Raw genomic sequence first — 27,901 nt, 5'->3', positions numbered from 1 at the left:
AAATCTATTTATGGTAAAATATATTATCATTACTTATTAATTACAATGTATCAAATATGAAATGGACATTTTATTATAAAAATGATTCGAGTGACTCGATTACAGCACCCTTTTTATGCCATGCATATATGTAATATGCAAGGTATACTAAGTTAGGCCCAAGTTTGTAACGCTTAAAAATATTGATGCCACGCACAAAATTTTGCTATAGGTGTTCATAGAATCACCTAATTAGTCCATTTCCGGTTGTCCGTCCGTCCGTCCGTCTGTGGACACGATAACTCAAAAACGAAAAAAGATATCGAGCTGAAATTTTTACAGCGGACCTAAAAAGTGGGGTCGAGTTCGTAAATGAGCATCATAGGTCAATTGCGTCTTGGGTCCGTAGGATCCATCTTGTAAACCATTAGAGATAGAACAAAAGTTTAAATATAAAAAATGTTCCTTATCAAAAAACAAACAACTTTTGCTTGAAACATTTTTTCGTAAACATCACTGTTTACCCGTGATGGCGCCAATTAGGCGGAAATTTTATAGTATGTACCATACTTGAATATCAGTTATGTATGTGTCACATGTATGTATGTGTTATGTGATAAAGAAATCAACACTGACTATGCATGGTATTTCAACAATTAATTCAGTCAATTGTTTGTTTTCACTTGTTATTAAATGATCAATACTTACTTGAACCTTCGTAGGAGACTTCCTTTTGGCAACTGAACCAAACTTTCTCTCTACGTCTTTTTTCGAAAATACTGCGCTTTCAAATGATCATGATAACGTCATATTTACGCTATCGGTCTGAAAAAACGAAGCAGGGAATTTATCTTACACTATGATCCCTTGATAACATTAAAAATTATGAAAACAATTCAGAAAAATGAACTGACTATGTATTGAAAAACAACAAGTGAAATTTATAAAATTAAAAAAAAATCACTACCAATTTTTCGGGTACGGAACCCTAATCTCGCACATGAAACACATCTAAGAACACTTTTCCTTAAATTGAGTCAATTTTGAATATACTCGCCAATTTTCTAGCTTTCTCGGGTACGGAACCCTAAAGTCGCAATTGAAATGTAGCTAAGAACACTCTTCATTGAATTACCTTTCAAACGAAATCAAAAAAATCAAAATCGGTTCATCGCTTTAAGCGCTACGATGCCACAGACAGACAGACAGACAACGGTCAAACTTATAGCACCGATTTTTTTAGTTCGGGGGTCAATAATAATTTTGTACTGAAAATGCGTGTATTTAGGTCTACTTTAGAGGATTGTTGTACTATCATATGCTGTGAACTTTTTGGTGGATGGCAGTTTGCATTTAAAAATTGTTATCTATAAAAATAAAAATAGTTGAAACTATGTCGCATTCATTCAGAAATGATAAAGTAGTGAATGGAATTTGGTCATAGATATTTATAGTTCTATAATAGTTACTATATTCACTGCCTATTATATTATTGGCTATATTATGATTTAGAAATGTTGCAATAAAATATTGATGTTTAATCTTTTTAGAATCTAAAGATATATAAGCGAAATACAACTGACTAATCGACTGACTCATCACGACATAGCTACTTATAGCTGACTAAAAATGAATTTTTTGGAAATTTAACTCATTTAAGGCGGTGAAAATGAACATGAATATTTGTATAAAAATTCGTTAGTTTTGAATCAACTACTTAAACCTTTCAAAAAGTGTTACTCATCCGGATAAATTACCCGATCAGAGTAATCATTAAATTGCTCTGGTTTTCCTGTAAATTTTGTGAATGAGACCCCTATACTCAAATTTCCAAAATTTTATACAAATCGTTTCCGAGATAAAAGAGGAGGAACAATCTATTTTCGCATATTTTCTTCAAAATTTGAATTCCTCATTACGACATCTTCAATTTAATCTATCCTACCCCCAGAAGCAATCTCCTAAAATCAGAATTCGCTTGTTTTCGATACTCTTTTATTAGATCACTTATAAGTGCCAAACATGATTTTTTTTGTACATTCGGGGAAAATTGACTGTAATAGTCGGACAGATACATGAGTTCCCGTAATTATTCCTTTTTTCGTTTTTGATAATGGAACTTTAAAAAGGCATTTTTCTACCAAACTGTACAGAGTTCTTTCTATTTTCTAAAATAGTACCAGTAACCCGGTCAATTTAAACATTCGAAGTTACATAAAGTCCCAACAAGCTGAATTTCTGTGAAGTTGTTCAAAACATAATTACAAACAATGTCTAGAAGTTCCCCATCATTCCCCTGTAAGGAAAAAATTTAATTCAAGGTCAAAGGTCAAAAAAATGAGTTTTTCGCGATTTTCAGCAAAACGGTACGTTTTATCATAAAAGTACCTAAGACAAAAATTGTAGATCACAAAATTATCTATAAAAAATGTACCAATACTTTTTTTCTTACGAGCCACCGTTTCTGAGATATAACGATTCTAAAAGTTATAAAAGTTGTTATCGTCATAATATGCACACGTTTCCACGCCACCTATGAGGTAGTGTACTTAGCGCGTTTTTGTTAACGTGGTTTCCCCAGTAGGCCTACTCCACGGGTCAGTTGTGATCCTGTTTAATGTAAAACTATTGCAAAATAACGGAAATTTTCAAAGATTGGGAAAGATAAAAGCGATGTAAATGAAAAAAAAGTGTTCAAGTTTATTCGTCTTATTCGTAAGTTTCAAATTCTTGTTCTTCTTCTTGATCTTCTTCTTGTTCTTCTTCTCCTGCTTCTTCTTCATCTTCATTTTGGATGCAAGTAAATTGCGTCAATAGCGATGTATCGCATGATACTTCGTCGGAGTCAAACGAATCCTCCATTGTTTGTGATTCAATATTAGAGCACGACCGGCCTTGACAATTTGTGCACGCCAAAGAACAAGACAGTCCGACTTTTTTGCAACCACATTTAGCACTGCATCCCTTTTTGCAGTTGCAAAAAATAGTGTTCAGCAGTTTTTCCGGCGCAGGTGGAATTAAAGTTTGAACTGGCTCTAATATATTGTTGACCAACTTCCAACCCCAGTCTGTAGGGTCTAGCTGATAACCAAGCCACACTTGAACTTGGTAATATACTCGAAGACGATGTTGGTGAGTAGCAACTGAGGTTGGAGGAAGACAAGCTAATTGAACTTGTTTTTTATTTTTAGTATTTTTAACGAAACATGCATATCGATGTTTATCTAAACAGGTAGTTTTTTTAGGAGCATTTCTTTGACGCAGTTTAAATGAGCTTTCCAATCCCCCATACGCTCAGCTCTTAGGAATTCTTTAGCAATGGAAACCATACAAAAATATTGAATCCAAAGTTTTGCAGTTGGTCCTCGTTCCTCATATTCTTTTAGTTTTTGATTAAATTTATCAAGTAAAGCTCCAGATACCTCATCGTCATTTTCAATATCATTGTATGAAAGAGTATTACCTAATATATGCTCGATATTTACGATTAGATCTGCATCCATTATGTCATTCATTTCAACTTCTTTTAATATTATAATTGCCAAACTAAGCTGAAGTAGTGTATGAGCTCGAACAGCTCTTGCGTAAGCATGACCATTTAGCATTTTTTCTAATGATTTTGACGCATAGATCTCTGCTAGTACTTCTTTTATGCCGCTTCCTTGCATAATATGACCAATTGCTCCCATAAAAGACATCAGTAAATGAAATCCTCCAAGTCTGATGATGATTTTTGATAATTCAGAGCCCTGAGGTGCGGCTGATACAATTTCTCGAGCTTTAGCATACAGGGGCTGGTCGAAAGTCACGATGCATACAGTGTGGCCATACCGTTTTGCATTCTCTAATGCACAAAGTAAAGTCGTATAGATAGTATTATAGTTACTGGCTGGTTGGTAAATAAATGGCAAGAATGAAATTTGAGATTTAGAATAATTCGTATGATTATTTGTTAAACGTTCAATAAAACCATTCCAACCGGGTAAAGACTCATTTTTCCATTTTCCATAAAACCATACTATATCAACTTTTTTGAGAAACGATAAACTATATATATATATATATATATATATATATATATATATATATATATATATATATATATATATATATATATATATATATACATATATATATATATATATATATATTATATAAAATTTTACAACTCTAGATGTATAAACGTGGCGTACTCATGCATATTATGACGATAACAACTTTTATAACTTTTAGAATCGTTATATCTCAGAAACGGTGGCTCGTAAGAAAAAAAGTATTGATACATTTTTTATAGATAATTTTATAATCTACAATTTTTGTCTGAGGTACTTTTATGATAAAACGTACCGTTTTGCTGAAAATCGCAAAAAACTCATTTTTTTGACCTTTGACCTTGAATTAAATTTTTTCCTTACAGGGGAATGATGGGGAACTTCCAGACATTGTTTATAATTATGTTTTGAACAACTTCACAAAAATTCAGCTTGTTGGGACTTTATGTAACTTCACTCTCATTTTTTGTTTAAATTGACCGGGTTACAGTTTGAAATAGTAATAATAATAAGGCATAAAAATTTCTCCAAAAAAAATTTCAAAAAGATTCATAATTCATAAATATTATTATTATGCTGTTAGCATCCTAGAAATATACTGAAAATTACTTTTATAAATGATTATGCGAAATCTCAGTTTTTTATTTCGTGATTTACTTATCTCGACATAAACGTTTTATAAAAGAACTACTTCATATAATGTAGATATAGTTCCAAAGATGGAATTGACTTCCGATATGACAATATCTGTCTTATTAAATACAAGATAATAACAATAAAGTCTGTTTTATTTATTTACATTGAGAATTTATTTCATTTTACAATTTAACCGAATATTTAAAACAATTTTCATTTCTTATCCAAAATGTAAGAAATAATTAAAGATTTCCAATTTAAACTTAGATGACGTTCTTAACTTCAAGTTTGTTTTGGCTTAAAACGATGAATTAATTTTAAAATTTGCATGGACAGTCACTACTAATAAATATATTTTTTCAAATAATGAAAGTTTTTATGTTCGTTGTATATGAAAATTAGGGGTCCACATTCTTGTTATATTTATACAATAAGTACAATATTTGTCTGGGGAAATTTAGTTTTCATCCACAGAACGACAATTTCTTTTCGTTTTGTGCTATAGTCATGGTAGGAACAATCAAATGGACCTCGACGCTCGATCGATTTGATTTGAGTCTCTACCATGATCACGTTCCCAACGATAATCTCTCTTACCTTTTAATCTATCTCTTAATAATGATTGATTATCTCTATTACCTTGGAACTGACAGTAGATTCTTATAACTTTTATTCCCAATCTCTTGGCCTTTTAAAGTTTTTTCTTTCATTGAGATGAGGTTGGTTCATCATAAATATAATTTATAAAAAATCACAATAAATTATGATGTAACGTATCGTTGTGAATAAAACAAACTATAAAATAATATGATATCTGGTTTTGTAAGAATTTGAAAACCATATATGTCGTATTTAGATGCTAGGACAACAACATGTTTTTCACATGTGATAATTTCATATCCCATCAATGATCGAGAAATTCTAATTCCTAGAAACAATAAAATGAGGACTTTGTGGGGAACTACTTTTTTTTTTATCAACATCACTAATCAATAATTAATTATATTTATTGATTACACATTATATTGATAAATTAACCCACTTGTTATTAAAGTTTTTTTTTTCGTAAATTTGTTTTTGATTTTAAAATATCGTATTAAAGTAAAAATGAAAAGTGCTTCATGTAGATTTAAAGCATATACAATTTTATGGCATGATTTTCGCTGGCTTTCAAGAGACTTAATTCCTAACCTACATTTGGTAGGCGTTATTAAGCTTACTCAGGGATATTATATTATCAAAGCGGCATTCTCTGCAGTAAACAAATATTTCCGAAATTTCAATTTATAGTTCAGATGTCATGCAGCTTCGTATTATTTCTTCTTAAACTCTGTAAAAAAAAAACTTCGAAAGCGAAATTATCTGCTTTCTTCAATATACGAAACCAGCAAATATACGAAATATGTTTGTTGCCTTTGTATTAAGAAAGTTTCCAAAAAAACTAGTGTATGAAAATATTTGAGAATTACGTTTCAAAATTTGAAGGTGGATTCTGTTGGAAGTTGGGAAATTAGACGAAAATTAAGAGTTGAAATATCAGGGAAAATTACTTATAGAAAGAAATAATACACAAATGCCATTATTATAAATATTATCAAAGATAATAAATGAGAAGGATATTTCGAAATAAATTTCGATTTTTGACCCATTTCCTAGATCAGTTTTCAACTACCAAGTAGTCATCATCAGTATGAATTAACTAATCGTAATTACTCTTATTGTGTATGTTACTCATTGCTAATTTGGTGGCGGACTGCAAATGATTATTAGTTTTACAAATTACTCTTAAGAAAAAAATTTCCTTTTTACATAATAGAGCATACCTTTCAAAACACAAACTTTAACACCTCAAATCTAAAAATTTAACACCGTAAAAGGTATTTGACTATTTAACTGCTTCTAATTTTTTTGGAAACGTTCACAGAGTAGGTATATAGACACTTTTAGAAGCTGGGCAAAATTAAATAAGCAGCACTTACACAGTCTTTTATCCATCTAAATAATCAAAACTATCTGGTTGGGAAACAGAGAAAACATTAGTTTGCTATCATATATAAATTTATTATGGACAGTAAGCTAATTAATTGTCTCGGTCTATAAAATCTAATCCTTTCAATTTCAATGATTAAGAAATACACGTTTCATGCATAACTCTTTCTGTCTGTGTACAAGGTGTAAGTTAATTTTGTTAATTCAACCATACAGCCATATTACCATCCAATATTAATGGAATTAAAACATGCAACAGAAATTAAACTTGAAACATTTTATTTTCAAAGCATTTTTTTTATTCAAATAAAAAAAAAATACAAAATTTTATCAAAATGATAAATATTTCACCAATCAGGTACAAAAAACATACAAAAATAATTTAATTTCTTCATTTTTTTTCTTTAAATTAAATGACACATTATAAAAATAAACTTATTAATTAATTTTTGTTAATTTTTTTGAATAATTCTAATTTTTATTTAATTTAAAATAATTTTTACTTAAATTTGTGAATATCATTTTATTCACATTTTTTAAAACAGTTGTTTAATCCGAAAATGTTCTGTTAAAGGGAATTAATTTAAAAAAAATTCATCTTTTAGAACTCTGCGTGAAAAGTTTATGGGCTTCAATATTACGTATGTGACGGTCTTAATATTATTGGAGCGCCAATAAAAACCTACTCGAGATGTGGACGTTTAACATTTTTACACCAAGTCTAGTTAATCTAGTCATAAGGGGGCATAGGACTCCAGCGAGGGGCATATGTAGCCCAAAATTTTTTTGAAATGCTTAGTTTGAATCAGTGTAAAATCTGTCATCGGATTCGTATTCAGCGACCAATAAAATATTGCCTACAGCACAGTCTGAACGATAAATACTTTTTTATGCCGTTTTTATGCCAAAAAGTGAAATTCTTGACCAAAAACTGCACGATTTTCGGGTGACGTGACAGAATCTACACGGATTCTACGGATAAAACATCGTATTTGTTATTCAGTGACCAAAAATACCCACTGCATGACAATTTTAACCCAAAATAAGAATTTCAAAAAAATTATGGGCTACATATACCCTCACCCCTGAGGCTTTTTGCTCCCCAACGGCTAGATTACGTTGGCTAATTGTTATTCTGGGTCCTATAAACACGTTTCAAAAAATTTCATTAAAATCGGTTTCCCAACTTTTGCAATGCGTCCCGGCATATTAACTATACTTTAATTCGAATGCGGATTATTCAACACATGAGTCTCCAAAGTTCTGAAAATTATCCCGGTTTATGTTTATTTGGCAATGAAGTCATTGTTCAAACTTAATTCAAGTCAAACTTAGTTCACATCTTTTCGCTGCAGAATTTTTTTTAGAACGATTTTGATTTATGGATTTAAGTTGCGAAATTGAGATGTTCTTGTAGTATATAGATAAGAGGTGTTATAAAATTGGGCAACGTTATAAAATATCGAAGCCATCCACTTTCTACACCGAATTTCTCATGGCAACTTTTTTCAATTTAAGTGAAATAAAAGTATAGTTACGTTGCCATTAACTGTCCGCTAAATGAATTCCTTATGCGCTAAAGTATTTAATACTTGCTGAGATTTCAAATGATTTATTTTATCTGTGAATGGTTATCTACGGTCAAACTGTTTAACTATTTTTAATTTAACTATCTGAAAATAGTAACAAGGGAAATGTTGTGAAAAACTTTTCAGCTAGTTTTTCTAACAAGATTTCCATTGAAATTGATTTATTTTGAACGAAAACTAATTTTGGCATTTAAATATTACGATATTAAAATTTTAAGTATTCCCACCCATTTCCCATAAAATATCATTCATTTAAAATTTACTGGCCCCCTTTAAGTTTTTTTATTATGTTTGGCTGATCCCTGCAGCCAAATACTCATTCGTAATATCTAAATGCCTCAATTATCCAAAAAGAATACTTATGTGGGTATTTATTTCCTAAACATTCTTAGATGTATTATTACTACTATTATTGTTAATTCGGGGTAAATCTGATATATCACCAGCTTCAACAATACCTTTTCTATAAACTTCCGTCGTATGGTTACCGCCATTTTCTACAACTTTATATTGTGCACCAATAATTGTCTCTTTAATTTCTTTATAATCACGTTTACGTCTAGCATTCGTGCTATCATCACTTTGATTGGGTGTTGATGATGATGGCGAAGCTAATGTTGCAAAATCTACAGCACCTAAACCTGTTTTCAAAACATGCTGTAGTGTTTGCAAATCTTTACTAACACGTAGTCGTCGCAAATCGTCATTACTATTTTCTGTATCAATATTGTCTTCATCGGACTTCAAATGATTTGATTGTAAATGTTTAACGGAATAATCCTTCTTTGGTATCAAATCATTGACTGGGATACCATGTATATTCGATTTATTTGCTCCATAAGTTTTCACTTTAGAATGGCCTTGAATAATCAAATACATTGGTCCACGTAATGGTACCGAGGGCTGTTTATAATGTGAAAATAATGGGTCAGTAGTCAATGCTGCTGGAGTAGTTGTCGAAGGCGTCGGAGGATTTGTAGTTGTCGTTGTTGTTGTTGAAGTAGACGTACTGCTGGTACTAGTTTGAGTACTGGTGCTTGATGAAATCATAGTCGTTAAGGATGGTTGAATATAGTTTTGGAGTAAGGGCGTCGGTGGTAGTTTAGCTTTTGTTGTGGAAGCTAACGGCGGTAACATTGTTTGTTGCATACTTTGTAAAGTCATAGGCATTTTGTTGATAGGTAAAGATGTTTCGAAATTGAATGGCGATGGTTTTCGGTAAACTTGTTGGGGAGATGAAGCTTGTGACTGCTGTGAATAGTTGATGTATTTCAATTGATTTGGATGCATCATAAAACTTGGTCGATGTGAAGTTATAATTTTGTATGGTTTATGGGTTATTACTTTATTGGGTGTTGTAATAATATACGGAGCTAAAGTGTACATTTGGGCATTCGGTTTGCCAATATTTACGTAGGTGTTATCAATGTCAATAGTGGTATCATCAGACACTTGTCCTTTATGCATGACTGATGGTGACATTCCCCCAACTGTTACATGTGCAACAATATCAGTTGGTTTATCACCTACTTGTAACATTTGCATGTTACCAAGGCCTGATGGTAGTGTTAATTGCGGTGCATTAAAATTATTTGAATTAGTTCGAATTGTTGTTATTTCATCATATTCTGACTTATTTTTAGATGGTTCTGGAATTGGTGTACGCCATGTTACCTGACTACTTGATTCAGCAATTGTTGCATACTGTTGAATATTTTGCGTATCTTTCCATTCATTTTCATTTGAGGCACTGCTGGAATGATAAACTAAATTAGCTGCAGCAATCGACACAGTCGATTCTGGTGTAGTACTGTCAAACGATGTTGGAAATGAAATAATTGATGGCGGCTGTTGTACTGGAAGGGTATCATTTAAAATTGCTGGTTCCTCAGTATATGTTAGAATTTCTGGTAGTGTTTGCACTGGTGGTGGCATCAGCATTGTATATGGAACTCTTTGTTGCTCTTCATTCTCAAATTTAATTTTAGAAGAGAAATATGGTGCTGAATAATAATTTTGATTGTTGGATAAGGACGAACCAGACGAGTATTGTTGAGATAATTGTTGAGGTTTTTGCGGACGTGAGTAATAAGAATGATAATTAAATTTTGGCGCGTCTACGAATTTTAAAAACGGATCATAAATATCTCCCCTTGATTCTAATTGCGGTGGTGCTGATGCTGTACTTGGTTTCTTTGACGATACACCCAATACTAGTATTTCAGTTTTTTTCATTTCATTGGATGGTAATGGTGGATCTGGTTTACGTGATGCTGGATCGATCCAATAATGGACACGATCTAGTACAGGTGGAACATAATCGTATGTTGGATCATTTTTTAACGGATCACCTCGTCCTAGTGGCGTCCATTGATCATAATCCATACGTGGCGAGAATAAACCTCGTGAATCTTTAACATTTATGGGGTCTTCAACACCTGTAACAATATAAAAAATAATTTGTCTTAGATATATTGTTATTTTTATTTTTACTTTTAATTACTTATACTATTTGTATGTAAAAAATTATTGGTTTGTGGCTTCATAGACAATTTAAGGTATTTCGTTCAGTATGTAACTTGTACATCATGCCTGTAATAAATTTGCCTATAAGAAGAAAGTAAATAAATTTAAAGAATAGATACTATTTGAATTTAGGCGGGGAATTTGACGAAAATTTAGAGTACATATTTTCGATATATCAACCATAGTTTTCGCAATATCGATGCCTAAACGTTTAAAGGAAATCGTTGTTTAGAAGAAATGCACTATTTTCTAAGCTTATATAATAACTTTAAAATAATAAGAGTTATTTGACCTTATTTGACTTGTAACTAATTTTCAATAATTTATTTTACATATTTAAAAAACAAAAACCAATTTAGTCCCAAAATATTTACTTTTTTATATTTTAACGATGTTGTAAGTGTTTTATTGAAAATTAATGCATATAATAAATCAGATGATAGCTAACTGATTTTATCTAGAATTTGATTCAAAATTATGTACTTTGTTGTGAAACTCCAATAATACCTCCATGATCATACATAATAAAAGGGTTATACAGACTATTACCTAAATTGGCTGTTATCAGTAACAATGTTGTGATGTTCCTAGATTTCGAGTCAATATACCCCAATCACTAATCAATCCAGTAGCTTTCCTGAAATTTTCCCTGTTAGTTAACCTTGGAATATAAATAAACAGTATTCAACATTTTGAATAAAAATTAAACAACAGTTTCTTTTTACGGTGAATCATAAAAATATAATATTGAATTTTGTATTATAGCAAGCAAACACTTCAAAATGTGTATTATATGTTGTAAACATTCAATTTTTGCTTGGATGTACTATAAGCAAGTGTTTAGCTTAATTGAAAATAAATAATAAACAAATTGAATGTATTTAGTCATATTCTTTCCCGAAAATATAGACTTATGTATTTTGTCGTAGGTTAAAAATTGCGCTTGAAAATTGGTATGTAAGTCGACTTAGTGTCAATACTGCCAATGTTGTGTTGGGGGAGTTGACAACTTGGCAGCTCTTCTTGCTTCAGTTTCTACAGTTTTACATTCTCCACAGGCTCCGATGTATTATAGCAAAGAATGTGCTTTTGGGGGTGTCAATTTTAAGTTTTTTCCTTTTTTTTCTCAAAATGCAATGTTTTTCGAGGTTTATAAAGCTTTGTACACTGTATCTCCACCAAATACAGTAAGAGTGTTGTAAATTCCTATCTTAATTAAGATAGTGACAAGGATTTTATGGATATCAACTGCCCTTTGCCCTTTTTTAAAAATTTTCACCAGAAAAACATTGCATTTTGAGGCTTTGCTTATCTCTGCACTCTCATACTTTTTGGTTGAGTTAGCACTTCAGCGAGTTAAATAATCACTATAAGAGATATTAAATGAAGGAGAAATTTGTCTGTAATAGTACAGCTCTGCTGCTTACAAGATTGTTTTATATAATAAAGTACTCACGGTAAAGTACTTGCACATCATAATAATTTTATTACTACCGGTAAAATTAAATCGAAAATTATGGTTAAAACAACAACAATTGATATATTGAAAGCGATATCTTTTGTATCATCGAAAATTTAATTTGTGTCTGAAAAATGATTTTTAGACATGTTTTCAGTGAAAAAACATGATTCACAGGACTTTTGGTTAACCAAAAAACTAGTCAACCTATTTTACAAACGGCGCTTATATTTTACAAACATGAATCCATCATTCCTGGTGGTTTCCAAGAAAATTTGCAGTGACCTCTTGGACCAAAATAAAGTACCAAAAACTGCCATTTTTCAAGTCTTGCATTTTTGTTGCTACTATTCTTCTCAAATAAAACTTTACAGAAGAAGCAGAATAGAGAAAAATGATCACAGTGATCTTTCATCATCTTAACGTCAACAATGTTTAAGGAAATTGATTACTTTTTTTGGAATACCTATTTTTTGAAATTGAACTTGTTGATTTACATTGATTGATGAGCTTTCCATTTATTTAATATTTTCATACATACTGGGCTTGTCTAATACTGACCTCAATCAGTTCGAAAAAGTATTTTTAAGTTATATATTTTATCTTATTTCCCTGTAGTAATATTATTATGCGCGTAATAAATGAAAGATGAGGCTGAGGAAACTTTTACGTTTAAAACATAAAATATGGTCAAAGGGCATTAGCAGTAATTCTTTTTATTATGAATATTTATTATAATTTGCATGAACCTCACTATATATTTATCTTTAATTTTTGCATTTAATATTTATTTATATCAGGCTATTAATATTAATTTTATGTTTAATTTCAAATATATATTTTATATTGTTAGAATATTATAACTTGGACCTATTACACAAATACGTCCTATTTAAGGTAATATATAAAGACCGTCCTATATTGTAACTTAAACTTCATGATTCATTTAGTGAATCATTGATTCATTTAAAGAATCAATGATTATTGAGAACACGTTACTTGGCTCCACTTATTCTCTGCATACACCACTCGCAGCATAGAAAATATCAAATTTAAGGACAAATCCTAGAAAAAACGGCACATACTTGACACTTTCTCCACCTACGTTTTCTTTATTTTCAACAATAAGTCAGTAAATAGGTGTAGTATAACATATAGTCCTAGTATCTAAGTAATGATATCGCTGTCGATATCGATCGAACAAAAAATGATATCGTTGATGTGTCGATCGAAGCGTATTCATATGTTCCGAAAGGATCATGTTGCATTCATTCATAACATTCGGCTGAGTTTTTTCGAGTCGGTCGAGTTTTTATTTTATATTTATAACTATTTATTATGCTGGCAAATTATTTGTGTGAACTTCAAGGGTCGCACCAGATCCTATCTACGGCTTATTTTCAATACCAATCATTTTGATTGTGATTCTGAACGTAGACGAATCACAAATACGCACAAAAACATAAATAGAAAGAACAAAAATGCAACTAACAATAAGACCATAATATTTTGTCCATATTATAATATTTTGCTACATCTAAAACTATTTACTTCTTTTTATTTTATTGTTTAAATAGTTTAAACTAAAATATTAACATTAAAATATAAAATATTAAAAAATTATTTTATTTATAAACGTAATTTGTATATTATTTCATAAAGCTTTTCGTAAAGTATACCGTTATAGTATCTATCACAGGACATTTTCGATAAACCTTCTACAATATAGTAACATATGGAAACGATTCAATATTCGTTATAAGAAATTAGTTAAAAATCAATAAAACTATCGATCGTTGCTTTTAATGATTCGATAGTTTCATAGTTAGGCGGCCGAAAGGCCGTCATAATTATATTGGGTTTTTTAAACTCTTCTAATTTATAAAGAGTATATATTCAACACGTTCTATACAGGGTATTTCAATAATTAACTCAGTCAATTGTTTGTTTTCACTTGTTGGAAAGAAATTTTGTTCATTTTTATTTTGTATATAAGTTAAATTATCTGATACCTACGAAGATATAAGCAAAATAACGAGGGAAAGTCCTTTTTAAGAAGGTACAATCCACCTCGCATCCTACAGTTTGGAGCTTTTAATATATTGTGATATAGGTATATCCTACAGTAATCAAAACTGTCAATTATTTCATCCATTTTTGTAACTTGATTGATTTATCCGCTGGTTTATTCGAAATTGATTTAACAAATATAATCAGCCAAATTCTCCCTTTCGTGTATTCTAACATCCCCTTCCCTTAGCTGAAACTCCCATGATACACCTCTTTAACATCAAAACGACTTCCAATACCTCCCAAGAAAAGACTAAATAGACGTAGGAAATGTGTAAGAAATTTGAAATAATCAAATTATCTTTGGTGATTTATGATAATCAGATGAGATTCCATTGAAAAAAAAATAATGAAATTATTTCATTATAAAATGCATTTGTAATAACAAAATGAATCAAACTTTTTTAACTGATGGAAATATAATGTTTTTTGTAAAAATATGTAGTTAGATTAAAATTATATACAATTATAGATTCACTTTCTTCATCCACTTTCTTTATAAAAAAAAATCTTTTTTTCTTCTCCACTATTGTAGCATATGTATATTCATATATACAAAAAAAAAATGCCGTTTATTGTTTCATATTATTTCACTTTTACTGTTAAAAAAATTATGGCTATTACTTTAAAGATGCGACGAATAATGAAATACATATCTCTATATATTATAAATGCGAAAGTAAGCATGTTTGTTTGTTTGTTTGTTGATGCTTTCACGGTATAAATAGTGAATGATTTTTAATGAAACTGTACAGCAATATAGCTCATACTTTAGAATAACACATCAACTATAATTTATAAAGATATATTAATAAAAAATAAATAAAAATAAAATTTTAAAATTAATTTAATTTGACATTACCATAAATTACAGATTTCTGTAAAAGTAGTCATTTGACATTACCATAAATTACAGATTTCTGTAAAAAGTAGCCAATATAAAATATTTCACGCCCATCTTTTCTGATATACTCAATGAATAATTACGACTATTATACATTTAAAATAGAAAACCAAACATATATTTTACCTGTGTAAAACAATCCTTACCATTATTCCAGGTATTATAGAAAGGGGGTGAGCGAGAGAAATCTTTATCAATCTTTACTTTTAAACCCATCGAAGCGGGTGGGTATCACTCTAGTATACATATATTTTTTTTACCATTTTTTGTATTATATATTAAATTTTCATAATTATAATGAGAAAAAAATAAATATATAAAAAGTATGTCATTTTAAGTGCAAAAAATACTTCTTTTTTTACTATTGAAAGATACTTTTTATCCAATTTTTTTTTATTGTTCAAAATTCGTTTATGCTTTCTATTTCAAAATTTAAATTAAAAAATTTTCAATAAAAATGAATTAATTTTTATTTATTTCTTTTGAAAAAACATTTATTACTTAAAGAAGAATAAATTATTGTCAATCGTAAAAAAAATGTAAATTTAACGTTATGAGAGATTTAAAAAAAATTTGTTATGGTCATATTTGTCTAATTTTTTTAAATGATTTATTTTTAATTTCTATATTTATTAAATTTAAGCGGTAGATTTTTATACTAGATTCACGAAAATTTCACTTAATTTGTAACCTCCGAACCAAAGAGAGGGGTGTTATAAGATTGACCGCTATGTGCTTGTGTCTGTCTGTCTGTGGTATCGTAGGTCCTAACGGATGAACCGATTTTGATTTTTTATTTTGTTTGAAAGGTCATTTAATGGAGATTGTTCAGCTACGTTTTAAGTGAGAGTTTAGGGTTCCTTACCCGAATTTTTTTTGAAGAATTCCTAATTAATAAAATTGAAAATAAAACCGAATGCTTTTTCATTTTCACAGCAAAATCGGTTAATATATTTCAATGAATTTAAGAATTGGTTGCATCTTGAATACGCACGCCATAAATTCCGGCAAAAAGTATGTTTATAGAAAAGCCTCCGTCACTTAGTCAGAGGGAAGGGACAGGGTGATGAACAGATAAAGCTCATAGTTGTTTTAAAGATAAAGGCAATGAAATTCGAAGGGTTCGTGAACGCGATATTGGATTCAGAATTCCGCAGATTTACAAAATTGATCGAGGAATTATAAATCCCAGAATTTGGTTAATTTTTTCGAGGAGACAGTGCATCCCTCCCCTCAACAGCTTATAAACATTGCAGAAATGGAAAAATAGTCATTTAGAGAGGCTAAGAAGGAGAAAGAGATACAAAATTGGAATTTCTGTTATAATTTCTTCTGAAAGTTATTCTACAGACCTACGGGGTGAATTTATTTATCGGTATGACCCAAACCTTTAAATAAAACCTATATAGAATCCAACGTGGTAAACTGTAACGGCTTAATACCTTTAAATAAAGTAATTTTATAGTTGTACTAGTAAGATATGTAACAATACAAAATGAAATAAAATTTATAAAAAAATATTAATTTTATTATAATGATAAAATAACTGATATTGATCTATTGACTTTCAATTTGATTTTGACAATAGAATAACAGAAAGTTGAGAGTTTGGCGGCGGCACACGTGACACACTGACCCACACCTATGTGTGTGTGTATATACATAATAGCCATGCCAAGCATCCTCCACATGTACTTATACAGACACAAAATACACACATACAATGTATACCGTACATATTATATCGTGTAGTGTAAAACTACATAAGGTCTGTTTAAACTTTCATTGCTTTATATTTAATACAGATTATATAGAAGCTCTTTACTATTGACCATAATGCACTAAATTACAGGATTTATTTTTTTTCACTAGCTATCACTTATGTGCTTAATTGCGGTATCAAGGCTCTACATTTTTTAACCTATTAGAGGTAGGTTAATTTTGATAGAAAATTTGAAAAATATGGCCCAAACAGGGGCGTAGGAACGAAATTTTTGCTGGGTGGGCAGGTTCGAAATTTTTTTTTTGCTGGGTGGGCAGAAAGGTGAATTGTTAGTGAAAAACTATTGTTTTGCCCTTAAAATTATCCTACACGAAATTTTAATAGAGCAATAAAATTTTTAATGTCTTCAACAAAGGGACATGGCCCACCCAGGGAAATTCCTGGGTGGGCAGCTGCCCACCCTGCCCATACGGCTCCTACGCCCCTGGGCCCAAATTTAGTAGGATTGCATACTTGATTTATCAAAATTGGATAAAATATGGATGTGATAGAGCAAAGTTAAATTTTTTGGATTTTGATGACGTCATAAAGTTCAAAAATTCAATTTTTTTGATAACACAGGCAAATTTGATCCGATCTTAATGAAATTTTTTTTGAAACCCACTAATTTTAGGTCATTCTTTTCAGCTGTGATGTCAGTTTTTCGCTAGCTATCACTTATATGGTGAATTCGGGAAACAGGCCCCAACATTCTTGAAATCTATTATAGCTAAGTTAATTTTTATGGCAAATTTGAAAAATATGGCCCAAATTTAGTAGGATTACATACTTTGTTTATCAAAATTGGATAAAATTTTAATGTGATAGAGCAAAATTAAATTTTTTGGATTTTGATGACGTCATAAAGATAAAAAATTCGATTTTTTTTATAACACCGGCAAATTTGATCCGATCTTATTGGAATTTTTTTTGAATTTTAGTACTTGACAAGTCTTGAAATTACTTCTGCTTGAAAGAACATAAAGATAAAACATTTTCCATTTGTCTTCTTGAAAGAACTAACTGAAACCCACCTACCTATCTATGTATTGAGTAGATATTGCTGGCTGTGTGTGTGTGTGTGTAGTGGACTTGACTTGCTAATATTATTATTATGAGAAAATAAGAATGAGTTGTAAATTGTGTAGATATGCATGTAGTAATGTCAGGTTCAATGTTTTATTTAATAATATCGTGATCATAAAACCAAAAAACCACTAATTCATTATATAAATTTATGTGAGATCACGATTAACAAATTGCTTATAATTCACAATACATATACTTATGTACCTACCTACCTACATATATATACATATAACTAGATTGATACCCACCCGCTTCGCTGGGTTTAAAAGTAATGATTGATAAAGATTGCTCTCGCTTATCCCCTTTCTATAACACTCGAAATAATGATAAAGATTGTTTTACACAAGTAAAATATATGTATGGTTTTGTATTTTTTTAAATGTATAATATTTTATATTGACTATTTTTACAGAAATCTGTAATTTATGGTAATGTCAAATAAATTAAATTTGTTTATTTATTTTTTAATATATCTTTATAAATTATAGTTCATTTGTTATTCTGATATATGAGCTATATTGCCGTACAGTTTCATTAAAAACCATTCGCTAGTTTAGGCGTGAAAGCGTAACAAACAAACATACAAACAAACAAACATGCTTACTTTCGCATTTATCATATATAGAGATATATATATATTTGTTATTGTTATTATTAAAATATTACTACTTTTTTTTCGAAACTATCGATTATCAATTTTTTTTTTATTAAATACATTATTATTGTTATTAATATATAATAATGAATCAATTGGTGTTTATTCGAAATAACTATTTCTTCAATTGTTTTATTTTTTTGTTTAAATAAAATATGTAATTATTTATAATTGACTTTTTTCGTGATGTAAAACCCACCTGTATATAACCTTGAGTGATGAACATCATCGTGTCTTATTGTTAAAAATTTTCTGGAGTGGGTTTTAAGTGGCCCATGTAAAGGATGAATATTAAGATAATCCATAGAATACAAAGTAAACAAGGGCTCTGGTTGATATAAGACAAAACGGAATTTCGACGAAAACAGAATATATCTGTAGAATTAAATATGACAAGTGTCAACACCTTACATCATTGTAGTATCGACCTCATAAAATTTTCAAATAGTTACACCAATAGTCTAGTAACCACATGAAAACAAAAAAGAGCGGAGTTATAAAGGCTTTTTATCTAGCAAGTACAGAGAGATGAAATTATTATTATACTAGCTGGGTTTAAAAGTAAAGATTGATAAAAACCACCGTGTTATAGCCCTCACCTCCCTTTCTCAGCTATCCCCCTTCCATAACACTCGAAATAGGCATAGGAATTGTTTTACAGAAATGTATAATAGTCATAATTCATCGAGTATATCAGAACAGCTAGCCATAAATTGTTTTTTACCATTATTACGATTACCAATCTACAGATATCTTAAATTTATGGTAGAAAATGATGCTCATAAAGGGTGCAGTGAAATGTCAGACTAAATTTCAATAACTTATTTTTAAAATATATATTTAAAAATTATAGCGCATGTGTTGTTAGTCTTATGTATGAGCTATATTATTGTAGAGTTTCAATCAAATCCATTCAGTAGTTTTTACGTGAAAGCGTCACAAACAAACAAACATCCTTACTTTCACATTTATAATATATAGGTATAGGGATGGGATAGGGGTAGGAATAAGGATAGTTTACTAACATATCTACTATCAAATTTAATATATAAATAATTTTGATTAACTCTTTTTTAGACTTACCAGATTTTGATGAATTTTCTATGTCGTCGGTATTACAAAATCCACATTGTAAACAACTAACAATCCAAATTAAAATAAATTTATATGGAGTTGTATGTAATCGTTTCATTTCTGTAACAAAATACAAAAAAAATTAAATATGCATTTTTTGATATTTTTGAGTAAAAGGTTTCTGTTTTAAAATTGTTTAATAGTCCGAGTTAGGTTTTAAAGAAAGGAAAAATTTGGCAACTTCGGGGAAATTTGAAAGAGATATTTTGGAATTTATGTAATTCGAATTATGGATATGTATACAATTCGTTTTTTGATTTGTATGTTGCTGTCAAGGGGACCTAAATGAGGCTTAGGTGTATGGGGATTGAAGGGTAATTAGGTCAAATTGATTTGAGAGAGAGAGCAAAAGGGAACATTATGTTAGATAGAATCTTTTTTTTAATTGAGATATTCCAGCGAAGTAGACGGCAGTAGTTTATTTAATAAATTACCTGAAAAATCTTACTTTCTTTAAATGCCATTAGAAATAGAAAAAAAAATGTTGCGTGCGAAACATTTAATTTTTATAAAACATAGATTATTGCAATTTAATAATAATAAATATAAATACATTTACATTTATATTAAAATATTATAACTTTTAATAATAGTAGTTATGGATATTTAAAAGAAAAACGCAACTGATCATTTACTGCACGAATTATGAATTTTAGGTACGAGGCTAGGGTAAACTTTTTTGTATTTAGGAAGTTTCCATTTTTATTAACCAACTTCAAAAAAGAAAGTTCTCAATTTGACTGTATTCCTTTTTTTATGTTTGTTACTTCAGAACTTTTAACTGAGTGCGCCGATTTTGATGATCCTCTTTTTATTTGAAAGCTGGTGCTGCCATTGTGGACCCATTTCAATTTGGTCAGTTCTGACAATGGAATCCATGAGGAAACCCTATCTTAAATTTGCATAAAGTATATGCGCGACAAATGGACGATTAACTCAATATCACGCCAACCGATTTTGATGATTCTTTTTTGAGTGACAAATTAGTTAGTGTACTTCAGATTCACTAAAAATCTTCCGATTAAAAAAAAAAAAAAAAAAAAAAAAAAAAACATTTCAAAACAAATTAATAAGCACTAAAATATAAAAAATTTTGGATCCTTGTTGCTCGACTACCTGAAGATGTAGTTCTCCAAATTTTTGACTTGTGAAAAAAATGCACACTAGCTTTAAACGCATTTATTGTGATATGATATTTTAAAATGATATTATTATAACTATTTGAAATAAAATATTTAAATAATAATAAAATATTTTAAAAGATATATTTAAATAGAAGAAAATTATAGTTTCCATTTTCATTTAAAAAAATTAAAATAAAATTATCTGCATGCTAAACATTGACTAATGATTCTTCTCTATAGTGCACATAATCTTGAAATATATGAAATATAAATTATTATGTAGTGAAAGTCATTTGTAAAATTATTGTTTATAATTCTATATGATTGGGGAAATTATTGAGAACTGTTCAAAGAAATTGCAATATACAATTTTTTTAATAACACCGCATTCAGTTAAAAAGGGTACTCAATAAAGAAATTACTTTTGCTCTTTGCTTTCTTCCGCAGACAAAGTATGATAAATATTTAACACCTATGTCACGGGCTTTTAAGTCTTAGTACAACTAACCGCAAACCGTCCGCTTCGCTGGTCATTTATCTAATATTTTCTTCATTCCTTATAACCTATAAAAAGTTACAATGCCAGCGAGTATCATGGGCAAAACTTCATTTTCAAAAAAATTACAGTAAAAAATTAAATTATGTAAAATTGTGAACAAAAAAATGAGGGCTAGTGGGCGAGTATCTGCTAGTACCTATAATTGATGGACGTTGAATTACCACCAAGAAAAGCTCAAAAAATAAAATAGTTAGTCAATCAAACTTGAGATGCTTGTAGATATTAAAGGAACCTACCTCTTATCATACAAAAAAGATTTTGATAATTAATTCTTTATTCTAAGAAGAATAATTAATACATCAAAAAAAATCAATCCATAATAACAAAAAAAAAAAAAAAAAACATTGACCTCAAACTTACATACACACTAAATATTGTGAATAATAAGTTTAATAAATAATGAAAGGCAAGTCTCTCTGAAACATATTCTCTCAGAGAACTAACTCTTTCGCAATATACAAAATTCAGCAAACAAAATAAATATTAACAAAAAAAAAAAAAATATATCTTTAGTAATATTTTTTAATCATGTCAAAATAAAAAAGATTACTATTTACTCTTGTAGTTCTCAACTTGTATTGTGATCCAATCAACTGATATAATATTATTATTATTATTATTATTATCGTTATTATTGGCAAAAAAAATATGCGGAGTTAATAGGAGGACTTTTGAGGGGAACATAATTTATGGTCATATACGTACCCACAAAATTTGTGGATGTTTAAAATTTTTAAAGCAATTCAACCATGTCAAATCATATAAGTATAACGTATATCTTGAGTAGGTATATCTTGAGTAGGTTTCATGACGATCTCAAAAGACTGTGATTGGCTTTTGGTCTTGTTTGGTTCCAAGTACAGAGAAACTTGGAAGTATCGCTCGTTTTTCGTTTTTAAGCAATTTGATCAATTTGAACACTGGAGAAGTTCGAAATAGAGCAAGCATGTTAGTAAAGATGTACTCTGATCACTTTGCAAAGTGGTTTTTTGATGAAGGTATCTATCTACGTCGGAGAACTGCTCTGAACAATCAACGTGATTTTATAGATTCAAAGAAATAAAAAATATGAAACTAAAGAACTTAAAAAAAAACTTTTAACAAAAAGAAAACCGACTTCAAAAGAAAAACTTACAAAAGAAATTAATATGCTCTAAAAAGTAAAACAAAAATAACGATAATATAATGTAGTTAAAATTATTGTTATTTTTGGAGTCGGTGTCAGACAAGGAAACAACTCTGATAGAACAGTTTGCCACATTAGCTTGGTTGACACCGGCTCCAAAAATAACAATAATTTTAACTACATTATATAATCGTTATTTTTTTACTTTTTAGTGCATATTAATTTGTTATGGAAAAGTTTTTCTTTTGAATTCGGTTTTCTTTTTGTTAAAAGTTTTTATTTTTTTATTTTGTGATTTTTAGTGAATCTGAAGTACACTAACCAATTTGTCACTAAAAAAAGATTCATCGAAATTGGTTGGCGTGATATTGAGTTATTCGTCCTCTTGTCATGCATACTTGCAAATTTAAGACTTTATTGGTTTTATCATGGATGCCGTTGTCAGAACTAGACCAAAATAAAATGGGACCACATGGGAAGCACCAGTTTTCAAATAGATAAAGAATCATCAACATCGGTTCACCCAATCGAAAGTTCTGAGGTAACACAGAAAAAAAAATATAGTCGAATTGATAACCTCCTCCTTATTTGTTTGAAGTCGGTTAAAAAAGGTCTTTACTGTGTGATTTTTATTACGGAGGGTGCTAATTTTTAAAACTGCCATACGGGCACAATATTTCTTAAATCGCCTCTAGGTATACTCTTATAAAAAAGATTAATGTAACTAATGGAATCAAGTTCTAAAGGTTTCCTGATAAACTTTCCAAATCGTTAACAAAGTTGTAGGTAATTGAGAAAGAAAATGATAAATGTTAGATATTGAATACATTTACTATTGTATTTAAAGACATATGGAATCCGCACTTGTATAAATCATAAATTTAAATGTTGTATGTATGATCATACAATCAAAATATTATTACTTATGTTCTTTGGTTTGTTCGACAATTGAATTTTGCAAAAATCAAATATATTATGTATACCTGAACCTGATATGAATGATATGACCTACATACATTTTAAAATAATAAGAAGATATGTTTTATGTCATTTCAAAAAATACTACCTATTTATTCTTTCTAATTTTTTTTTTTTAAATCATAACGAATATATACTACACTACTGAAAAAAAATTGTAAAACCAAGAATAAAAATGTTCTTTTACACTTCCGCAGACGCAAAGTGTCAACTTTCGTCCCGCTGCGCTAAACGAAGCTGTCGCTTTTCGCCTCCATCGAGCAAAAAAATAGTATACACTCCACTGGAGCAAGTACAGAATGTCTCAGTTCTCAAGTTTCAATGAACACACACTCATACTTCTTCTTCAAATTCGTGTTAATGACTTGTCCAAACCCACTTCTTATAGTGGGAAGTTAAAAAAAATATACGTACGTCCGTAGACATTTTTTTCGTCGTCGACAATACGCGAACAAAAATTGATATCGACTTCGTTGATGTGTATTAAAGGCAATATGATTCGAAAAGAATTACATAACATTCGATCGAGCCGTTTTGAGTCGGGCGTGCATTTTCTTAAATTTTATACTGTTCGATATCGCACAGACAAAAATGATAGCGCCTTCGTTATATATGATCCCAAAAGAATTTCATAACATTCGATCGAGTCGTTTTGAGTTTTCATTTTTAAAATTTTTATAACTTTTATAACTTTTTATTATGCTGAGAAGTTATTCGTGGTGACCTCAACGGCCGCACCGGACTCTATCCACGGCTTGTTTCTTGTAATTTTAGCTTTTTATTTTTTATCTTTTTCCACCATAAATGAATTATTATGGGTCATATAATAAATTAATCAACTGCAGAACCAATCATGTTAGTATTTGAGACACCCTACTTCAGTCGATCTTCTACAGACAATTAAATGAGTAGCATGGTTTTTTTTTTTTAAATAATAATTGTTTGACCTTGATAATGAACGGTAATGTTAATTGGTAATTATTAGGATGTAAATATATTATGCGGGTACCTAAAACCTTCGTCATTAAAAATTGTTTCAAATTAATTGTGTTGAATATATGAGTAATTAATACATCTTACTGCAAAAATAGCTCCGAAATTTAACTGTAAAAAAATAACCAGAGGTGTCGTAGGACACCCGCTTTTAAACTTTCTATATTTCTATTCTCAAGTTCCTACTATGGTAGGAGTAGGAACTTGAACAGATTCGTTAATTCATTAATGAATAATTAGTAATATTGGGATCAAACTCTCACAAAAACTTTGAATTTTACTAATGATGTCATTATATCTCTTCCATAAATGCATACAAATTAATTAACGTTTGTTTTTTGCCTTTACACCTCACTAGAGAAAGAAAGTGAGAGTTAGTTAGAAATGAGAGAAAACACCGATGAATTTTCAAAAATACAATATTAGTTAACCAAGGGTGCACACTAAACCGAAAAAAATGGCAAGTGGTCTACAACACAAAAAAGTTTTGGAACTTCTGATATATATAAACACAGAGAGTTTACAAAACAAAGTTCACCATGGGAACGAAATTTGTATTTACTTCTTTAGTGGGAGTAAATGGACCTGAAGTATATGCATAATAAGAATAACCATCATAATATTATAATAACATCCATAATATCAAACATAAATTTATACAAGAAGTATTGAAAATATTGGTGAAGCAATTAGAAAGATTTTTACAATGTTAGTTCGAGATCGTAAGATCATGACGGGGTGGGTCAAAAAGTATACCAGTTTCCGCGCCATCATATTGAAAAAATACTATCTGCTTTTTAACACGCTTTAATAAGTTTGGTACATATATATAACGGAATCTTCGAACGTGTTTTTTACTCACTTCAAACGTTAGAATTAAAACTTCGCACACTTATTACAAAAAGTTTGTCTGATTATAATAAGGACTATCGATCGATTAACGAAAAAATCTTTGATGGTAAAATCTAAGACACTATTTTGTACCTAGCTGAACTGACCCCCCGGCCTAAAAAAAGGGGTGTAATAACTTTGACCGCTATGTTTGTGTGTCTGTCTGTTCGAGGTATCGCAGCACCTAAACGAATGATTCGATTTTGATTTTTTTAGTTTCGTTTGAAAGGTAATTTAATGGAGATGCTTCTCAGCTATGTTTCAAGTGCGAGTTTTTGGGTTCCGTAACCGAAAAAACTAAAACATTGGCGATTATCTTCAAAATCGGCTCAGCACGGAAAAGGCTTTAGGGCAAAAGATAATTCAATGGAGACTGATCTTAGATATATGTTTCAAGTTCGAGTTTAGGGTTCCGTACCCGAAATTTTTTTCCGGGGGTTTTAAATTTTGTAAATTTCACTTGTATGCAGTTTTATTATGTTGTCAATGCCTTTCATGTAACATCATACATCAAAAACGTAAATTGGAGCACGAAAATCAAAAAGCGATCTAAAAGGTCGATTTCCATGGCCCGAGCCATGGTGAAAAATGTATTTTTCTTTATTCGCCACCATATCATTATTCTCGAAATGAAAATATAATACTTCTACACGATATAATACGTCTGCACAAATTTCATAAGAAATGTATCTTAGGTTTATATCTATTTCGTTAGAGCCTAAATGGTCGAGCGGTCTAAGGCGTTTGCCTTTGACTGTATGTCCAGTTAGACTTAGGTTGCGGGTGAACAATTTATAATTAATGGGAGTGCAGAATTGATCACATTGTCGTCGCTTGGATAAGAACGAAGTAACCGACTCCACCCACATCAGAATGTAATTGTAAATATGTTTGTAATTAAATAAATAAAGATTAACAAATAATGATGTGGGTGGTCTCTGTTATAGGCGTATATGACAGAGAAACGGAAGTTAAACCCCATTATTATTATTATTATTATTATTATATATCTATTTCGTTATAAATCACTCGGAAAACACTAATGAAAAAATAAATAAAATCTCGAGGATCATACCTTTACAACTCCTCCAATATTTTAAAATATTTCTGTACATTATGATATATAAGTGTTTCAGATATGATGTATGTATATGTTATTGGTTTCCTGAAAAAGATTTAAGGTCTTCACTGTGTTGGATTTAATTTATAATAATAATGCAAGATTAGTTGCTCGATAAAGTTAAGTGTGTAGGTTATAAATACGATATATGTTATACCTTATACCATTGGTAAAATACATATATAAAAGATATTCAGAAGTGTATAATAATATTTTAACTTGTTTTGAATTCTCTTCTCTCGTTGCGTTTGTAGCAGACTGCGCGGCGCGGCTCGTTATTAGCACATTTCATATTATAAATTATTTATATTAAAGATGATTTATATATTTAAATAAACATAAACAAATATATACATATACTTATGTTTCTTGTGCAACAACACATGTTTCATTGGTTTTTTTTTATTTTTGCTAATTAAATTTCTTTTTAAGTATTTGAGTATAACTTTTATCATTAAATATTCACACGGCCATTATTAGTAGATAAATTATGACAAAATTCTTATTAATTCCCAAAATCATAAATTAATCATTACCCCATAAACAAAACCTGTTACGTCAAACTTAGACATATAGTGGTCATCATACAACGAACAAGGGAAATCAACCAATTTTGAATAGGCTTTTCTCCACTAAGAATCATTAAAATTATGGATCCGGTCACGTAACAGCAAACACCAATCAGATTTATTGTGAAAATATTACGTCACGCCATTTGAAACACTATGTAAACAATATTAAATTTTAACAGAACGAAGCAGGTTAGTTAATCACAGCTGCTTTAACTTCAATACACAAAAATGATTGTATGACAATTCGTAATGTCATTCATGCCGTCATAATTCTCTGCACTGTTTTCGAAGAAAATTTGAATTGGTTTTTGAAAATGTAGAATGTAAATAGTATTATTTTTTTTAAATAATATTGTTTGGTGTAAATCCACTGACGTTAGAGTTACATAGACTGAGTGTGTAGACGATTTTAAACGTACCAACATCTAAGGTAATTGCTTGGGTCCAACCATTGTAGATTCGTAAGAAAAAATGTAAAGTGATACGTGATAAGTATTTTTTTTAAAACAAAAAGCGAAAAAGTTTTGGGATATGAAAATTTGACATTCAATGTATGTGTTTTTGATAAATTCAATGTATATTTTTTTTATAAATGTCCCTAATTGACCTAAGCAATTACCTCAGATGTTGGCACGTTTCTCACTATACGGAAAAATTGGCGATTCTAAGTCTATATAAAACTAAAAAGTCAATG

At 29.8% G+C, this 27,901-nt stretch overlaps 1 protein-coding gene across 1 annotated transcript in view; it reads right to left on the bottom strand.

Annotated features, from left to right (window-relative positions):
- Positions 1-8,477: 8,477 nt before the first annotated feature.
- The window catches only part of LOC123295180 (flocculation protein FLO11-like), a 30,518-nt gene continuing 11,094 nt past the window's right edge, over positions 8,478-27,901 (bottom strand). Inside the window, exons 2-3 of the mRNA XM_044876427.1 lie at positions 19,794-19,904; positions 8,478-10,683 (exon numbers count right to left, since the gene is read on the bottom strand). Coding sequence (XP_044732362.1) covers positions 8,624-10,683; positions 19,794-19,902 — 2,169 coding nt within the window. The 5' untranslated portion in view covers positions 19,903-19,904 and the 3' untranslated portion in view covers positions 8,478-8,623. The remainder of the gene's footprint in view (positions 10,684-19,793; positions 19,905-27,901) is intronic.

The sequence above is a fragment of the Chrysoperla carnea genome, chromosome 3, assembly GCF_905475395.1.
Source record: "Chrysoperla carnea chromosome 3, inChrCarn1.1, whole genome shotgun sequence".
Classification (NCBI taxonomy): Eukaryota; Metazoa; Arthropoda; class Insecta; order Neuroptera; family Chrysopidae; genus Chrysoperla; species Chrysoperla carnea.
The sequence above is the reverse complement of the archived record's forward strand: the minus strand, read 5'-3'. Positions and strand labels throughout refer to the sequence as shown.